General features: G+C 42.3%; 1 protein-coding gene across 3 annotated transcripts in view; it reads right to left on the bottom strand.

The window, feature by feature from the left end:
* JARID2 (jumonji and AT-rich interaction domain containing 2) overlaps nt 1–18,901 on the bottom strand; it is a 206,418-nt gene that overhangs the window by 55,181 nt on the left and 132,336 nt on the right. For all 3 annotated transcript variants that reach the window (XM_046924133.1, NM_001012862.2, XM_046924134.1), the window contains exon 4: nt 6,210–6,379. Coding sequence is in view for 1 of the 3 variants with exons in the window: in NM_001012862.2 (NP_001012880.2) it covers nt 6,210–6,379 (170 nt within the window). In the remaining 2 variants the exon portion in view is untranslated. The remainder of the gene's footprint in view (nt 1–6,209; nt 6,380–18,901) is intronic.

Here is an 18,901-nt window from a genome sequence, read left to right as displayed (position 1 = left end):
AGCTAAATCCAAAATCAAAAGAAAATGGTTTCTTTCTTAAGGAAATACAATAAGGGGAGGGAACACATGAATTTTCAGGAGAAAAATAAAAGGTTCACTTTCCAAAGTTAACAAAACACACACCAGAGTGACAGGCTACTGAATAATAAAAAACAAGTAGAGTGCTTCTCACATCTACAATTCATATCTGACAATCTCAAAGCAGAACATGACAATCTCAAAGCAATATGCTTCCACTCATCTGGCTGGCTTTGGAGGCAGATCCCAAAACCAATCCTTCCCACAAACACTTGAACCCCTGACTTTACGATCCCCTCCACCACAAACAATACATGTCTGTACATTCCCAACCAATGTGTTGACATTAAAAAAAAACCTACCAGGCTATTTTTCAAACCCTACGGATTCTCAGCCCCATCACTTGCACAAAACTCACCTTTTGGGGGGGGGATTGAACCGTCCCACAGGGTCGCAGCCTGCCAAACCACGTACACACACTGCTGGTGGGAAGGAAGGGCAGGAATCCCCTTTGCCAAGATACACGAGGTCATCCACCTGGCTATGAATTGTGGGCCCCAAGGATTTGAAGTGTGGTTTCTGCAACCACAGAACTCAGGTTTTATGCCACTAGCTTATTCACAATCAAAATCCAGCTCCGCCAATACCTATACACAGAGTTAAATGTTATCCTCGTTTTACAGAAGAGCTAAGCAGCTTGCCTGGAGACTCAGAGGGAGTCTCTGGCAAACACAAAGACCAAACCACAAGATTAGTCTCCCATTTCAACAAGCTAATTTCATCCTGTGGCTTTTTTCAGGGGTAAATACTGGAATCATTAACATCAGAAAGGGGCCTCAAACCAGGAGGAGCCAGAGAAGGCACCGATCCTGCTGCAGCACATGCAGGCTGCTCCACCGTGCCTCCAGTAACCCTTCCAGCTCCTTAACCTCTCTGGTCAGCACAGGGTGATGTCAAAGTGTACACCACTGCAGCAGGGATAGCCTTGCAGTGGTGCTCCCACCGTAGCGAAGAGTAGCCTCTGTGTGCTTTCTGCTTTACACAGAGCACCCGCTCCCTGCCTGCCCTGATTAAATTCCTCTTGTCCTGCATCACTATGGGAGCAACACACACTCCATAAGCAGAGTAAATAGTTGCATGTTTGATGCACCTCTCATCCCACACACAGAAAGGATCTTTCACGTTTCAGTGCTAACCCAACCTTAAAATAGGACTTCAAAACTGTGAGATTACAGACACCAAATGTAAGCTTGTTTTTATTAAATGGTTTGTGCAATGAGGACTCTACACACCAGAGCTTATCCATGCATTTTCAGTGCATCCTAAAATTTCAGTCTCAAGCGCCATACGATTTAACAACTCAAAAATCTATAAAATGTCTTCCTCCAGCATCTAAAACCAATCATCCTAAGTCTTTATGTTATAACATTACTTTGGAATTATAAAAACTAGGCTAGACTGCAAAAGCCTTTAAAACCTTACATTTTTGGACAGCGTCAGCATTTCACTGCATTGCTTCCAGCCCAATCAAGTGCCTGTGCTGTTTACTGTGCTTATTCCAACCCGATGAGCAAGACTGCATGGTTGTAATGCGCTGCCTCTGAATGCCGATGCCTCAAATAATGGCTACAGATGCTGCAGTCTTTGACTCTGAAGGACACCGAGGATGTATTTTGGAAACTTTCCTCTTCCCGATCCCTGAGCACACACGCAGGCCTGTCATACTGGCACCTGCCTTGCATCCACCCATAATCCCATCTAATTCTGGAAAGGTACCTAAAAAAAAACCCCAGAGGCTACTCAACAGAGGCAATGCATCTAACGAGACAGGAGAGACAATACTGGGATCCTACGGCTCCTAAGCCTACCTTCTAAACAAGGTGGTTAAAAAAACAAACAAACAAACAAAAAGGGAGAAAGAAAAGGTCTTCAAGAACAAATTGCAATAGGACTGCATCAATGAGATTAAGAAGTTTCTGGTTTCTGAAGTTTGGACAAGCATGCTGCTAGTAAAGTTTTCTATTTTGGTTTTGCCCAGTAGTAATAAATCATTATGTTGTTAAATCATTGCAGTACTCAAGGAACAGTCACATGTTTCTCAGTTAAAATAGTCTGAAAACTCAATTTGTGAGATCTCAATTAAATTATCCTTCTTTAGGAATCCCTGAAATTCTCCAGCATGTGGGTCCCAGAGGCCTGACTTAATTAGAAAATTGATCATGGGAAAACTTTTTAAAACGTAGGCTCCTAATCATAGCCTTTCTGTTATCACCTTTTGCCAAAGATCCATTTCTCAGGGGGGCATCCTTCTCTTTCCCCTTTTAGCTCTGCATTACTCAAATTGCAATATTTTAAAACTGTAAATAACTACGGAGAATAAAGGCAACTTAAATGCTCTGTAATGGAAGCTATTAAGAAAAGTTTGATCAGAAGCAAAAAAAAAATACAGTAGAAGTGAATGCCGTTGTGTGTCAGCACGCAGATGACATGCCGGTATCTACACACCCTGCTGAAAGATACTAATTAAGCCTCTGGCAAAGGGCACACAGGCTCCTTCAAATAAGCTATTTAAAGATAAGAACACTGCAGACAAACACTTCAGAGATATCAGCGCTATTCCCTTCCTTCTTGTGCTGGCAATTCTAGGTCACAATTAAAAAATAAATGAAAACGAAAAAGGAGGAAGGCTTTAAAATCGTTCAGAGAAGGTGAGGCTTGCCAAATCTGGTCAGCTAGACTTATTCCTGGGTGCACAGATACTCATCAGCTGGTACAGCTTTTCATTTTACCCTGCTTACCTTATAAGAAGTAATTAGCACATTGCATTGTCAAATCGAGGGTTCAAACTCTAATTAAAAATATGTTTAAAGCCCCTAGCATTCTTGATAATGAAACCAAGCAGGTCATCTTGGTTAAATTACCTCCCTTTGAAATTACAGGATGCTATAAATAAATAAATACATACATAAATAGAAGTGCCGTGGAGCATTAGATTTTCTGACACATACTTGAAGCCCAGTTAAATAGGATTTCTCTTCCTAAATACCAGAGCTTGAACACATAAAGGGCCGTGTTTCCAAACTGTGGCATGACAGACCTGCTCCACTGCGCATATAATTCAGTTACTGCTGCCTGAAGTAAACCCCACAGAGTACTGAAGAGTGAACTTGTAGTTGTGACTGCGATTTTTACACTTCTCTGTTTAAAAATGGAAAACGAAAACACAACCTGATGCGGGTACCACAAATTTACACCACGCTCTAACACTGCTGCTGGGTGTGGTGGTATAAGCATAGAGATATGACCACAGAGCTGTTTCCCCACTGATCCTGGCGAACCCTCTCTCACCAGAGCAAAGCTTTGACCATGAAGGTACTGAGCATGATGGTGAGGAATAGGACCTGAGAGCCCTGATTTTGAAAAATATCCATATTTACACAAATCTGAAGATTCACTGTCTGGCATCATACCACTACTACACGTAGTGCAAAACAATTTTCAAGGATCTGAACTTGCACCTTATCACCACACGTTTGCGAGCGATGCGGCACATCTCCACGTGGCCCTGTCTCACTTCATGCAAATGCAAACTGCCAGGGCTGCACAGAAGTCAGAATAACCACATGGCCCGTGGCCACACAAGCAATTCTGAACTCTTCAACATTTCAATAAAAAAATAGCATGCAGACTGAAAAACAAAGCAATCCCTTTTCTGATGCAGAGTCTAAGCAAGATGCTCTTTCTCTCTCTCCAAGTTCACCAGGTAGCACCAGAAGAGCACCACCAAAACAAGCTGGCCAGTGTCCTTGGAGGCTACTTGCTTGTCCCTTCTGGATCCGTATGTACCGGTGGGCTGCTGCATGAGCTCCCTACAAGCGTATGAAGAACCAGCTTCCATTTGTTTCATTAGAACAGGGACATCAAGAGGGTCCACCACTGTCTGCTGCATTTCAAGCAGCCAGTGCTGCCTCAAGAGACACAACAAGCTCAGAAACAGAAGCTAACACCAATCTCAACCACCACGCTCCCTGTCCCTCCGAGTCACAGCCTCTGCTTCTCCAGAGAAATGCATTCTGGTAGCACAAGTCCCAAGATTTCCCCCCGTCTTCTACTAGCTCTTCTCAGGCTCTGTACAATGGGGAGATGGAGCTATATTGTGAGTGCTGAAACACAAGGCTGACAGACCCTCTTTCTGGCTTTCTTCAGCCTCTTCAGCCAGATCAAGAACATGCCATGTGTGGCACTCCTGGTGCTGATTTTCTCTCCTGCTTTTTAACATAATTATAATTGGGATCTTAGCGTCTGAATGCCTGTGTTGTCTGAAATATACAAGTACTTCTGCCTACTGAAGAAATTAGAATGAATAGCAAGTCCTTAATTGACAGTACAAAACATCAATTATTCTACAGATGAATAACAAAGAAGAAAATTACAGGTGCAAGAGCTAAACAGCCACTGATTAAAATTAAAACACCTTCTGAATGAAGCACTGAAACAGGACAAAAGTACCCGTGCTTTGTGTTACCATTGTAAAAGCAGAACACTAAGAGACAGTAGGAAATGAAAACGGAGATAAGTCACATCCCCACTTAGGTTGCTTTTTTTTTTAAGTGCAAGTGCCTTCAAAGCTATAAATAACACATGCTTAGTTAGCAAGCAGTGGAAACAAGCGTGTGAATGCAGCCATGTGTGCTCATACACATACACACCCTTCTGAATTTTCCCACCAACAACTGTGGCAGTTGGCCCAGATCACAGCAGTGACATGCTGCCAACAGACCGATCAACCTCACAGCAGACTAAATTAGAAATACATTTCCACAGATTAAATTTCAGAGGACTGTGACGCTACTTTAAACTCCATTAAATTCTGCTCCTCGCAATCCTTTCAACAAACACAAAAGCTAGCTAACAACCCCTTTCCACCCATCTCCTTTACCAGAAGTCCCAATAGGGAGGCTTCATTTCAGACCGGAGTCTAAATAAGCCACCAGTCTAAAGATGTTACAACTCTACTATCTCACAGAATAAACAAACAAACAAACAAGAAGAAATCAACCCTGCATTAAGGCAAGTCAGCCTTGGCAAAAAGAAAAAGCTACAGGTGGTGTCGACCAGTGCTGTTAGCAGGAACAACACAGACCTCAGAACTAGAAACAGCAGCTTAAACACAAGTGGGACCAACCAGCTTTGAAGGATTCAATCCCCCTAGGGTAGACTTTTGCAGACAAGCTCTATCTGTAATAAATGCAGATCCCCCTTTTTGCTTTCACAACAAAATAACAGTAAGAGGCATCATGCCAGCATTTCAAGGACAGAGCAGCAACTAACTACAGGGGATGAGGGGCACCTGCCAAAACAGAAACACACCACAAGATCCAACATAACAATTAAGGTTTAAATGAAAGACATCGTTCTCAGGACACGACTTGGGGCACAGGGGCAAGAAGAGTCCCAACAAAAACGACCACCAGGGTAAGGTGTCCTTCTTTAGCTTAATCTGGCTGGTTAGCTGTACCTCACGCAAGGGTCCCCAGCTCTGCCATGCAAGTTTGCAGACACACACCAGTAATAGCACTGTACAGCTCCAGCTAGGCCCAGGCACCTGCTATGAAATAAGCTGGGAAAGTGGGATATCTCTCTATAACTTCAGATACCTTGTCTTCACTAGGTTTGCACAGCAGAACAGTTAACATGTTTGAATTATTACCATGGTAACAATCCAGCTTTTGGGGCAGTTATGATTAAGAACAATGGCAATACTTCCATCCTCCATCAGATGAAAAGCATCACCCAGATTGAACGGCAAAGACAGCGAATTGGCAGAAAAAACAGAATTTCCAACCAGATTTCTCACGCTGCAGGAATAATTAGTTGGTAAAGCTAAGTACTTCTTCAGTTTATAGTCAGGCAAAACAAATAAGGGTGGGGAGAACTTAAGAGAGCTAGAGGAAAACCCATTCAAGGTAACAGAGTGCTAAATATAAAAGGAATTTCCTTTTGCACTATTACCAGCCTCGTATTCTGGTCTTTAAAACCATGAGCTTGGATGCTCCTTCTCCAGGTACACTCAAATTTCAGGAGCTGAAATGCACATAATATATTCAAGCACAACACCAGGACGTTTGTATAGCTGCTTTTACTTATTCCTTGAATGAGACTGTGCCCCCAGGCTGCTGCAAGAGTCCTACCTCGAAGACAGAGGAAAGTAAGAAAATCTTCTGTCTTGGGCTTCCTTTTGGAGAGGTCAGAAATCTGAGTGGCGGGAGGGGGTAACAACGGCTCCACTATCTTTATTGGAGTTGTGCTGGGACTGTTTGGCTGGGACTGAGCAAACTTCCTTTGTGCTTGCAGCCTTGGCCTGTGGAAACAAGAGCACATCAGAAGCACGTTAGACAGAACTTGCAGGAGAGACATCAGAGCATCAAAATCCGTTTACATAAGGAGAGACAGAATCCATCTCCTACAGACAGCATAGCTAACTGTTGACTGTGATAGCTTTGGTATCTTCCACAGCAATTCAAAAAACCAGAAAGGCAACGTCTTGATTATAACATCTGTGACTACTATTTCATATGTTCCAAATATTTTCTTGCACATCATACACTTACAGTTCATTATTCGCTTATCTGGAAATTAATTAAATCTGTATTCTACATCAGGCAAGTGGCTTTTTTTTTTCTTTTTTTTTTTTAAGTGTTAAGTTTTCTTTGCCTCTTGTTATTTGGGTGTTCTTCTTCTAATCACAATTAATCAATCTAAACTGAGATGTATTTTAGCCTCATTAAAATTCTTAATTTATTCCAATCTGTTAGCATCTTATTTGGATAATAGGATACATGTTAGTATATGTGGTATCTGTGTTTGCGTCCAGACCTGTGAAAACAAAGCAAAACCTTTAGGGAAATGCATTTTCGATTGTGAAAATATCAGGCAAAAGCCATTAGATTTTCATTCCAGCTTGAAAGACCAAGCAAGGAGGACTGGGGTGTGGTTATTAAGTATTTGTGACCAATTTGTGATGATGAAGGACAAGCACAGACTGAATTAGTTCCAGTCCTGGTACTGGGCAATGTCCTGACACTCTCTGCTAAGTTTTAGAGCGTGACCGTATGTACGATTATGGGAAATGAACAGAAGCAAGTGGTTTTGGCAGTCAGACTGCAAATTATTTCAAGCCTATCTGAAGGCTCTGATTAACTACTAGGTGGCAATGAATATGATTTTCTTTAATACGTCTAGAACACAAATTGGTATTAGGGAATGCGCTCTGGGGCAGGACAGATACCCGGAGGGGGTCTCACCAGGAACTTGACTCAGCTCAGCATTTAAGAACATGCTAATTTCTCACTTAAGCAACTGGGACTCTAATTATGATCGTTATTACAGCTTCAAAAAGGAGAGAAGCTCCTGAAAGAACTTAAAACCTCATTGAGAAGGGATGCAATTTTATGTCATTTTCTTCCTTAATAGCAGCATATTTACATAATGTAGAACTTAAACACGTATCAAATAACACTAAAGAAAAAGCCAGGTCTTGTCATTCCACTGCAGATTTCACTGTTATGACACAGTGAAAGCACAGTTCTCATTCAGCATGGAAGAAACATGTAACTGGTAAACTTCTTTTTCACAGATATTACACTTAAGTAGCTGGGTAGGGCTGAAAGTATATTTTAAACTTCCTCAGTGTTGTTCCAGCAGTGTTTATACACATCTCCTAATGACAGCGGAGAACAAAAGCAGCATTCAGCAGTCTTCTTTCTGAGCTGCACATGAAATTATTCGTGTCCTCAGGATTCACTCTCCTCTCAAATAACAACAACAAAAAAATCCCTACCCAATCCTCACAGCCATTCTTACCATTTATTGGTATCTCCTTAGTGGCAGGCATATTATGGTGTTTATATATACATACTGTTAACATAGTGGTTATCAATTGTGAACTGGAACTAAAAGACTACACATGTATTTCCTATTCTCTGTGAACAATTACCTTTCCAGAACGGAGGTCTTACATAGATCTACCTATATATCCCCCAAATTACTCAAATTGCATTGCAAAGCACTGCTCCTCCACGAAGACTCTTGTACAGGATGTATGAGATTTTAATTTCAACCTACTACATTTCTATCAGCAAAACCACACATGTGGCCAGAGAAAAATGCTTTGTGTTGGCTTCTGTTCTGCACAAAACATACACTCTCTAGCCAAAAAAGCAGACTATAAAAAGGTCAGCAAGCGAGATCCCTGCTGTCATCTGCGGAGCGATTTTTCCCAGCAGCCACAGTGTTCTGGCTGGGCTGTTAAAAGCATACACAGCCCAGTGGCTGGGTCGGCCAAATGTTTCTCGGAAACTACCTGCTGCAGTGCGATGTGATCACAGCTAAGTAGCAAGGAGGACTCTGCAGCCCCTCAGAAAGCAAGCCGTAAGCCTGTTTCATGGTTCAGAATCAACCCTCTGCAGCAAGGCCTGGCCAGGCCTGTCTGCAGCATCCCAGTTACTGGTCCCTGGAGCAGTGGAAAGGGATTAGGGACAGCCACTTTTCACCATCCTCCGTGCTCCAGTGGGGGTCCTTCATCTCAGTGCCGACAGCTGAAAAGCTAGGCCTTCCCCCAACTTCATTCCAGGCTGTGGCCATGAACTTTTGCCGTTTCCTGGGGAGGTTGTGGAGACTTGTTACCATATGATCAAACGTGTCAGAGACGTTTCCTCTCCTGCAGACAAATGTGGAGCACCGCTGCTGATGAATGTCATACTTCTTCACACTTGGCTTTCACTCACCAGATCCCCAGAAACAGTCCCATCCAAATAAGAGTTTCTTCTTAACACACCCAACAGTTAGTATTACCAATTCAATTTACAAAAGCTAGCAAATGAAGGCACTCTTTTATGACTGCCATATCCTCAGGGTTTCTGCAATAACTCCTGTTTTATGCATATTTTTTCCACAGGCTTCCACCTTAATGCCATCAAGCAGCTCCTGTTCCAGGTTTGTGTGAAGATGGCCAGCAAAGGAGAACTCTTCAGTGGTGGACCAGCAAAGGAGAAAACACACAGACACACACACACTTCAAAACATGGGTCCTTGTGAAGGAATGTATGCATCTTAACAACCTGATATTTCTCCATGAAAACCTCTAGAAGCATAAAACCAATTATTTCGGGTATGGTTTCGTGTTACACTTAATCCAATCTAAGTGTGAAACTGTGCCAAAAGTGGAGGCCAGGCCCTCCGCTAGGGTTACATCAGATCAGGCCTCACAGACCGTAGTGCTCTGAGCCAGGCACAAAAAGTAATGGAGGGACAGAAGTGCTCAGAAAGACTTTTTGTATACGATAAGGACATAGCAGCACCGGTGTGGTTTCACCCTTCACTGGTTAAGACAGCAGATTCTGCTAGAATAGCCTACTTAGCATACACCGGGCAACAGAGGACAGATTGGCACAAGCAGAAAAAAGAATAACAACAAGCACATTTCCTTCCTCAAAATAAATTGCTCTCCTGTCCTCATCTAAAGGGTATATGCTATATAAGGCTTGCAAATGTTCAAACAGACTGCTATGCAAGAAAGAAAATGATGCGGGAAAAGCTCAATACCACATCTAAACACCATGCAAACAGCCAGAAATATCTGGACTATTTAAAAATAAATAGTAACTCACCTTCTCCCAACAGAAAGTTGTTTTTCTTCTACTATTTTTGACAGACCTTAAACACCTGCCTATGATACGAAATTCAAAAAATCTTCTGTCTGAAAAAGTCTTCACTTCCCTTTGGTGTGCTTCTCCTCTACATAACCTACTGTTTAGGACTGAGACTGCAAATTACAGCTCAGGACTAAAGCTGCACAGCAAAAATATCCCCAGTGTACAAACTCAGGCTAGGCTAAAAATCATCTCTCTCCAATGTGAAATACACTTTTTGATGTTTTTCTAGACTGAATTTATTTTTGTTGAACGTTTTAAGCAAAAGATGTTACTTATAATCCAAACACTACAGTTTGCATTAGCTAAAAATACTTCAGAAACATCTTTTAAAATAGAATCTCCTAGCACCATTTCTTCAGCATGCAGGCATATTTAGTAAGAAAACACCAACTATGCAAAGGCAGGCTTTTCTTTACAAAGTATAGGCTGGTAATGCCAGTCTGTTAATATATTTACTAAATACTAATACTCTAGATAACATGCATGCTGTGCTAGCTACAAAACCTATTAAATTATCATATAGTAGATGTACAACTAAATCTGTACAAAAATCTTCCACTGTCTTCAGTTTATTACCCTGTAACTCCTAAGTGAAAGCAAAGTATAGGGACTGTAAAACATACAGAGTTAAGAACTGTGTGGCAATATGTACATTTCAGCTGATAACGCATGCACTCACACTGCTCTATTTAAGGTAAATTTAGGGGTTGAGAAGCACTTTACATACCTAGGCATCTCAACTGGCAAGAGATCGGCAAAACAAACTTTATCTTTTTCAAATATTCTCCAATCTCTAGTAACGTGCAGATTTTCATAAAACTTCCTGCTTGTGATATGCTGCAATGTTTGCTCGCTGTTTCATCTCATAACCTTTAGCTTACTCTTTGAACTTCATTTTTATCTTCATTGTCGCCTGATGTTTATGTCCTTTTTTCTTTTTCAGGCCACCATTAAAGTTACATTTCCAAACACTAAAGGAACAGACGCTTGAGTGTCACCATTTCAAGATTAATTCACATTGCCCTTTTTGATGCAGATCTGCTTTCCACTTTTTGAGCTGCTAGGGAGCAGCCTGCAAGCTAACACTAAGGATTCTGCGTCTCTTTCTGAAAGCAGAGTCAGCTTTTGTTGCTTTTCTACCTGAGCAATTGCAAGGCATGTATTTGTACATATGTAATTTTGTTTGTAGTAGCCGCTTTAATGTAACAAGTGGCAACAGGCTGGTATGAGTTTTCACCAAAAGCTGTTAAGAGTACGAGATCACTGCCTGACCTAGGAATGGATATTGAGGAAACATGCTTTACTGCAATGCATCCTGCAATTACGTGCAGACAGCTTGGGCTCTTTATTATTCCTGTGAGGCTTCACAGTTCCCAGGTCTGCTGACCTACCGAAGCATTTTTTCTGTATCTTTTACTTATTTCCAACAATTTAGATCCTGTTTTGAGTCACCATCTTCTGCTTTTGTCATAATAAACATAAACTACACATTCACTTCAACAGCACTGCACATCGTGACACTCAACCATGCGCACTGTGCTTGTATGCAAAGATTCTTGTATGCATACAGCCTTAAAAAGGTAAACAAATAGTGAAGTGTGGTCCTTTAAGATATGTTCAGCTCCCATTAAAAATAAGTCAGTTTAAGCTTTAATAGCCAAATGTCCACTGCACATCAAGTGATTTTCGAATGTTTAATTTCCAGCTTAATGAAAATCAACCTAGTGGTAGACACCTCAAGGCAAGCCCAAGGTGAGCATGGGAAAGCTAAGTGCTGGAGGCACCATTCTTACTGGACAATGGAGAAATTTTGACCTATTCTGGCCACGTGCCAGCAGGAAACATGGCCAAATTACAAATTCCCCTTTCATTCCCAAGAACAAGCCTAAGACATTCACCACAAACAGCAGCTTCTGAGAAAACCTGCATGAGAACAGGACTCCAGAATTCAAACTAACAAGTTGTGGAAAGCAACAACGCAAAAACAACAGATTAAGTATAAAAACAACAACAAAAAATTGCACACAGACTACAAGAAGAACTTCTTGTCTCTCCCTAAAGCATACCTGAGACCAATGCTTATCTCTAGCAAAGCAGTGTTTCTACCTGCATACATTCTCACAACCGTGCCCTGGTTTATGACTTCAGGCAAAGTTCTGTGAATACACAACATTATAGAGAAGCAGAAAGCTGGAAAACAAAGAAGGGCTTTGAAATGCATTTCTTCTCCCACATCCCTCTAGCTTCTTGTGTAGTATTTTCTGCCCGCATCAATGATACCTATTGTCTTTCCAATACCATATCTTGCTCAGTAAATTCACAGCAATGGAGGCAGAGATCATGTCTTTTTCTCTCTCTCCATCTATTTGCACTAAGAAGGAACTAGGAGCTAAAACAATTGTTTGCTCCTGTCTACATAACTGAAGGTAACCTGTGTAAAGCATGAAGACACTGCCTGACTACTTCAAAATAACTTCCAAGACCATTCAATCCAAGACACAACCGAGACCTGTCTATGTAGATAAGAGAAAATGTAACCCTTAATCCATTAGTTGGGTTAGAAGAACCTGGGTTACATTTTTAGGAAAATAATAATAAAAAAAATTCTGTACACTTGAACACAAAACTTTTTTTCAGAAATGACTTTTACTGAGCCCTTTATTCACTCAGTCATAGAATCACAGAATCATAGAACGACCTGGGTTGGAAGGGACCTCAAGGATCATCAAGTTCCAACCCCATTGCAACAGCCAGGGCCACCAACCTCCAGCACTCCATCCAACCTGGTCTTGAACACCTCCAGGGATGGGGCAATCTTCTTAACTTTCTCTGGTCTGAATTTTTTATAAAATTAAGCCTAAATTAATACTACAATTCTAAGGCAGCCTTAAAATCTCAAGAGAACAAATCATCATAACACATGAAGAACACCTCCACTCAGTCCCTCATTAGGGAGCTTTATGGAGCACATTCCGTAGACAACATTTCATGCTCTAAAACCTTAGCTACACTGAATGGATACACATTTTCCTTTGGTGACCTCCCCTCCCTCCCCCCCCCCCCCAAATGGAAAACGGTTGGTCTCTGAGAATCTCCTCTCCTTCAAATAACAAAAAGGTGCTTGGGAATGACATTTCATGAATGATAATCGAACTAACCCATATGCTGAATGACTAGATCAAAGTACAGCTGACAACTTAAATGCGTGTTAAATACTGCTCAAATAATCATTAATTCTGGAATTCTGTATTTTTCCTGACCATGCTCATTGATCACACCAAGACGTTTGCAGCCTCCAAAACTGCCTCACTTCATCTGATTTAGCAGGAATACTTATATACAGTAAGTGAAATAGCTGGCTGCTAAACACTGAAGATAGCCCTGGGCTAGGGGGAACTATTAGAAGTTTCTGGAAACTGTTAACCACTTACCACCATGTTAACAGAGAAGGAACTGACACATCGCAGCTCTGGATTCAGGCAGTTCAGGTGTTTAGGAGGTCCAGATAACCTTTCAAGGGACGAATCGCACTGGGTACTAAATTCACAGGGGCTTTTTCCTGAGACATCCATGGTGGCCAGGAATTTTTAATGGCACCCTGACATAACAGTACAATTTCCCAGCGTGAGTTTCAGTTCCCTCTGTAGACCCTCAGGGCACACAGAAGCAAAGAGGCACAAGAAGCAACCCAAAAATGGGAGACCACAGTTAGCCAAGCTTGCAGTCCTTCTCCAGGAGCACAGGCCTCCTCTCATCCTACTGACACAACTGTTTGCAACTGGACCCTGATGCGAAAACCATCCATGGTTATCACAAGCAATCTGAATTGCTGCTGAGCTCTACACAAGGTTACAAGCTCTCATCACGCTCAAGCTAAAATGGCACTGTGAGTTACCAAGGTGCAACTTCAGTCTGTGATTATGAAACCACACATCTATGAGCACCTCAGCGACGAGATGCTTCCAGCCCCTACTTCCAGCAGTTGGAGAAAGGCTGAATCTCACCTAGATTGGACGAGAATGTTTTCTCCTCCATATGGGCATGTGGTGAACTGTATATGGCAATAGATGGCAGAAGAGATCCTTGTGAACACCCGAGACAGGTGGTGCCACCCTTCCTTTGTCCTGCAGTGGTTCTTAAAATTTCCTGTTTTGTAGTAGCTTCATTTCTGCTCTAAGAATACAAGTGCAGGCATTTTAACCTTTGACTGTGCTATGGGTTGTAATTCAAGCTGTGATCACACTGCAACCACACTGCTGGTTGCACAAAACCACCCAAGTTAAGCCTTCAAATTTACCAGTTCACGTGGGAACCTAATAAAGCTGCAGACATCATATTGGTCCTGCAATGGTCCTCACCCAAAGTCCTGGTTACTTCTGCGACAACCAGCTCAGATATGCTTGCACGAGTTGCAAGTGTGAAATATCATCCTCACAGACAAGAGGCAAGAAACAGCAACATACTACAGCAGTTCATTTTGACAAGGGCTGTGCACTGGACACATCTCCCTTCTTGCCGTTCTTCAGGCAATGAAACCCACATTAAGAGCTTGACAAATGGAGACTTGAGTTACTGGATGATACACTCAGAAAAATGGGATTTTTCTGATAGCATGATTCAAGCTTAGAAGAAATTTTGAGCCAAACCCACCTCTGCAGTAACAACAAGTTATGCAAAGAAGATATTGCCAGCAAGTGACTTGAGGTTAGGTCTGCCCTTCTATGCCACACTGCTGCTCAAAGAAGAGCATCACCACAAGGCAGAAAATGAAAATGCAAAACCAGACCAGCAGAAACAAATAGAAGAACTTGTTCGTGTTATTTTGCATTTTAATAATCATTAGCAGATGTCTGACTGGTTATGTTCTGACAAACTTTTCTTCAAGGAAAAAACCACAGAAATATATATTTACATTAAGCACTGTCCCACGTCCTGGAGGCATACAAAGTGGACTCCAAAGTAATAAAATACCTTCCACTCTGGGAGGATTTGATTTCCACTTCCCTTGCAAGGCCTCCACCTACTGGCAAAGAACCTGCAATGTCCTGCTGTTTGGGCTCACTGCAGGTGGAAGAGAAAAGCAATCCCCTTGTTTTTCCTCATATATTCAGTAAAACCAGTGTGGAGAAGCCTAGGGGTATAAAGCGCCCCTTTCACTTCACCTGCTCTGCAATGCCGTTCTTTCCTCTGCGTGGTTCTTGGGTAACTGAGGTCCCTGTTACGTGTAATCCACCACAGATACAATTTTTGAAGAAATCCTCCTGGCCCTACAGGAAGATTTCCCACCAGAAAGATTTCCTGTGGAAAAGATTCTTCAGAATGTTAAAACGTGCCTCGTTTTCTAAAACTTCAGCCCTTACCCCCTTCAGTTACACAGAATCAAAGGTATTTTTAGCACACACAAGGTACCTTGCAACCTCAATACTCTCCCAGTAGCATTTTCAGTGTTCTGAGACATCTGATGGACACTGGCAAAACATGTTTCCTTCCCAGTTTCTAACCAGGAGACAGTAAACAAAACTGGAATGGTTCAGATGACAGTGCTTCTTGCTTCATTACTCATGCAATGCCATTCTGTACTTTATCTGAAAACTAAATTCCTGACAAATTCAGTGCAATCCTTTGTTCCACACTCCTCTTCAAAATGGTCGCACATTAGGACTGAATGGTGAATGATACACCCCGTAATACCAAATGTATCAGCAGCTTCCTCTCTAGTAATCTGATCGAGCACTAAAAATTAAGGGTGAGAGATTAAAGCCACGCAACTGAACAACAACCAAAAAGATCTCTTTTCGCTTTGAGCAGCCTTCTGCCTGCAAATGTGCCTTAAAAAAAGAAAGAAAAAAGTTACTTGACAGATCATTTCATTCTTGTTTTCCAAGCCTCAAAAAAAAAAAACCACGCGTACTTCAACTATTGCAATCTTTCACTTTTTGCCCTAAAAGTAACTTCTGCTTGCCAGAAAGACAGAGATTACTTCTGGCAGAGATGTCAGAAGTAACAGTGTATGGATCATTTTAGCCATCATCTGAATGGCTGAAAAACTTCCTGTTCAATTAAGTCCCCCATTAATCCCTACCATTTGAATACAATTTTCCGTCCGCTGGCAGGAAGTGATAAAAGTCACACGGTCAGTAGGTTGCAGGCATTTTAACCTCTCGCAGAGATGGCTGCTTGCAATCTAACCATACCTGAAACCAGATATCCCCACTTCCCATGGGGCTGGCCTCCCAGAGGATCCACAGCAGCATCTGGCTATTATTACGGACTCAGTGTTTGTCTGCAGAACTGCAGCATTTAGAGAACTAAAGAAAAGACGTGAGACACCCTATACCTGCCTCACAGACTTTGCTCTGATAAGCAGCAAAGTGATCACTTCTGCATAAAACACCCATCAATCATGTTCACTGTCTTGCCAACAAAGATTACTACATAGAAACATACAAATGAACTAATGAAAAAAAACATCAGTGTAGTCTAAGTTAAATCTATACTGTCTAATGTTTTTGAGGGGTAAAAAAGAGAAACTTTAGCAAGTGCTATCTGTGCTTGTTGATCACTACTCTTTTCCTACATCATTGTCTTTTTTTCCACTAAGGTTTTCTTGGAAACAAACTGCCACCCTCCCCAGGCTTCCTCCCCAGGAGTCAAACAGCCCATTCTTGTAAGTCAATCAGGCAGATGCAGTCAATTGTCACAGTAACTCTCTTCATGCCTTCTTTCAAGCCACACCACATCCTGCTACCAGTCAAATTTGCCTGAAAAGAAAAGGGGCCACGCACCCTGCACCTCTTCTTTGAGGCACGCTAAATCCGATGAGAGGGGGCTGGCTAGACTGCCAGAGCACGCTGTCTTTCTCTTCCTCCTAAAAGCCAGATAAAGTGGTTGGGAACTAATGATATGGATGGAAACTATGGTAACAATTGCTGTGCCACATAATCTATAGCCTTCCCCGCAGATTTCCTTTCTCTACCTGCCGTAAGAAGTACTCAATACTTTCTTGATTCTTGCAGTATGAGTCGCCCCACCTCAGGAAACTCTAGGAAAAAAGATGATAAATGCATATTGAACCCATTTTGGTACCGGGTGATTATAGTAAAAGCACACACACCCCAATCATGCACACAAAGCACCTAATTGTTAGGGAATGGGCAAAAATACAATCCCTCTGAGCAAAAGTTAGATTTATCAAATGCTACACCTTTCCCAAAACCCTTCTGACTTCCACTCTTAGGATATGGCAGCATCTCAGCAGCTGGATGCCTGAAATTTGATGGCACAAGAAAGAAATTAATCTTGCTGCTGACAAATGTGGAAACCCACATTCTTCCTAGTCCTGTATCCTGCCATGAAGAATAAGAGCACAGCACCCAGCTGGGAAGAGGGAGAAGGCAGCAGGACCACACTCTTCCAGAACAGCAAACCACTGCACTGCCCCAGCTGCCTATTCCTGCCCTAAAGGAGGGGCTTGGCTTAGTTTAAACCGGTTTCAGCAAGGGCTGCTGATGAAAAAATATATGGTATATGTTCTTTGCTTCATCTCCAGCCACGCGTTCCTGTTTATGCAAGCACAAGAGCTCCTGAGACCCAATAATCAGCTGGCTGAGGCAAAGGCAATCTAGCTGAAAATTAATTTATAGGTTGATTTTTTTTTCTTTGCTGGGTTGGTTTTCATAACCACAGAAGTGCCAGTGTTGGCACAGAAAGGTGGTGAGAACTCATGGGAGGAAGAACAGGACTGCCTTTTCCAGTAGCAGCTTGCATTAAGATCACCTTAAGCTGACTGAGAAACACATTAGTTACTGAACTGTAAAATTCAAGCAAAAAACATGCCTGGCAGCAATGCCCATGCTGTCCCCTTTCCTGTCAGCCCTCCTGCCGTGGCAACCTTGTCTTCATGAAGATTTTGAAGCAAAGATGACAAAACTTTCATTTTTACAGGATAACTTGCTTTTTTTTCCTGAAGTAACAAGGTCTGATTTACTGCAAGTGTGCCCCCATAAGAGGATCACCATTCTTTCCTATAATGTCTGTCATAAGTTCAGCTTATGAATGTGAAAATAGGAGAGGATGCATGAGGACAGCATCCCAGATACCACAAGCACCAACGGTGGCGAGCACAGTTGAGCTGCAGGAAAGCCGAGTATCCGTTGATCTAGATAGACAAAATGTCCTGTCCAGCAGCAGCCAGTGTGCTGGTTTCACATGGGGTTTCTTTGGAAATGTTCTTGACATGAAGTTGCCCCAACCTGGCCTGCTGCCTATCACTTGTTTCTGACCAGCGCTCCCTTCCATGCCCAGACGTATGATGGCAAGAGTAAATGGTTGACGTAACATTGGGAAGGGCTCCAAGAAAAGACCACCAGTGAATTCTAGAAACACGTGTGCAACCTTAGGGCCATGCTCAGTAAGTGTCCCCATAAGGACAGATGCACTGGAATAAACAGTTAATTTCATGCTTAGAAAGGAGTTCATCTTCAGCCATTTTAACCTGCTAGTGGGCAACATGTGAGCTGCTCTGTGACAGGCAGCGAGCTGCCCTCCTCTTAGCACACTGCATTACAAACTCAATCTGTTCACAAATACTTCAGCTGTATATGCATACAGTCACACGTCAACTTGCTCCACACCCAACAACTAGTCTCAAATGTGAACTGCTGCACTGAGCCTCAAACATGAATCACCACGTGTACAATTAGTCCTCGTTCACACCTCGCTCCTCACTGTATTCCAGTACTTCTGTCATATTAGCAACCTCTTCCTAAGTAACAGATAACATATCTAAGCTCAAACACCCTTCCCAGATCTGTAATTTTCAAAGAGTCTCTTTGCAGGACAGATGTTTCCTTTTGTCCACGGTTCCAACTGGTCACGCCCATCTCTCAGACTACACAGGATCTACAGCTGCATCAGCGATGGCCTGGTGATGACATTTGCACAACACTGTGATGTGCTGCTCCAGCTCTTGGGTTCCTCACCTCACCAAGCAGTCTTGTATGCTCATTATGGTCCAAAACCCTTTGGTGTTGCCACATGCCTATCCTACTCTACCTACACATCATTTTCAACAGGGAAGCACCACGCTGAACCAAGAGCAGAACAGCTTTAACGTCTGGTCACTGATTTACTGCAGGTCCTTGGGCAAATCACATTTCTGTCACTTTTCC

The sequence above is a fragment of the Gallus gallus genome, chromosome 2, assembly GCF_016699485.2.
Source record: "Gallus gallus isolate bGalGal1 chromosome 2, bGalGal1.mat.broiler.GRCg7b, whole genome shotgun sequence".
Lineage (NCBI taxonomy): Eukaryota > Metazoa > Chordata > Aves > Galliformes > Phasianidae > Gallus > Gallus gallus.
This window is presented reverse-complemented; position numbering and strand designations above follow the sequence as displayed.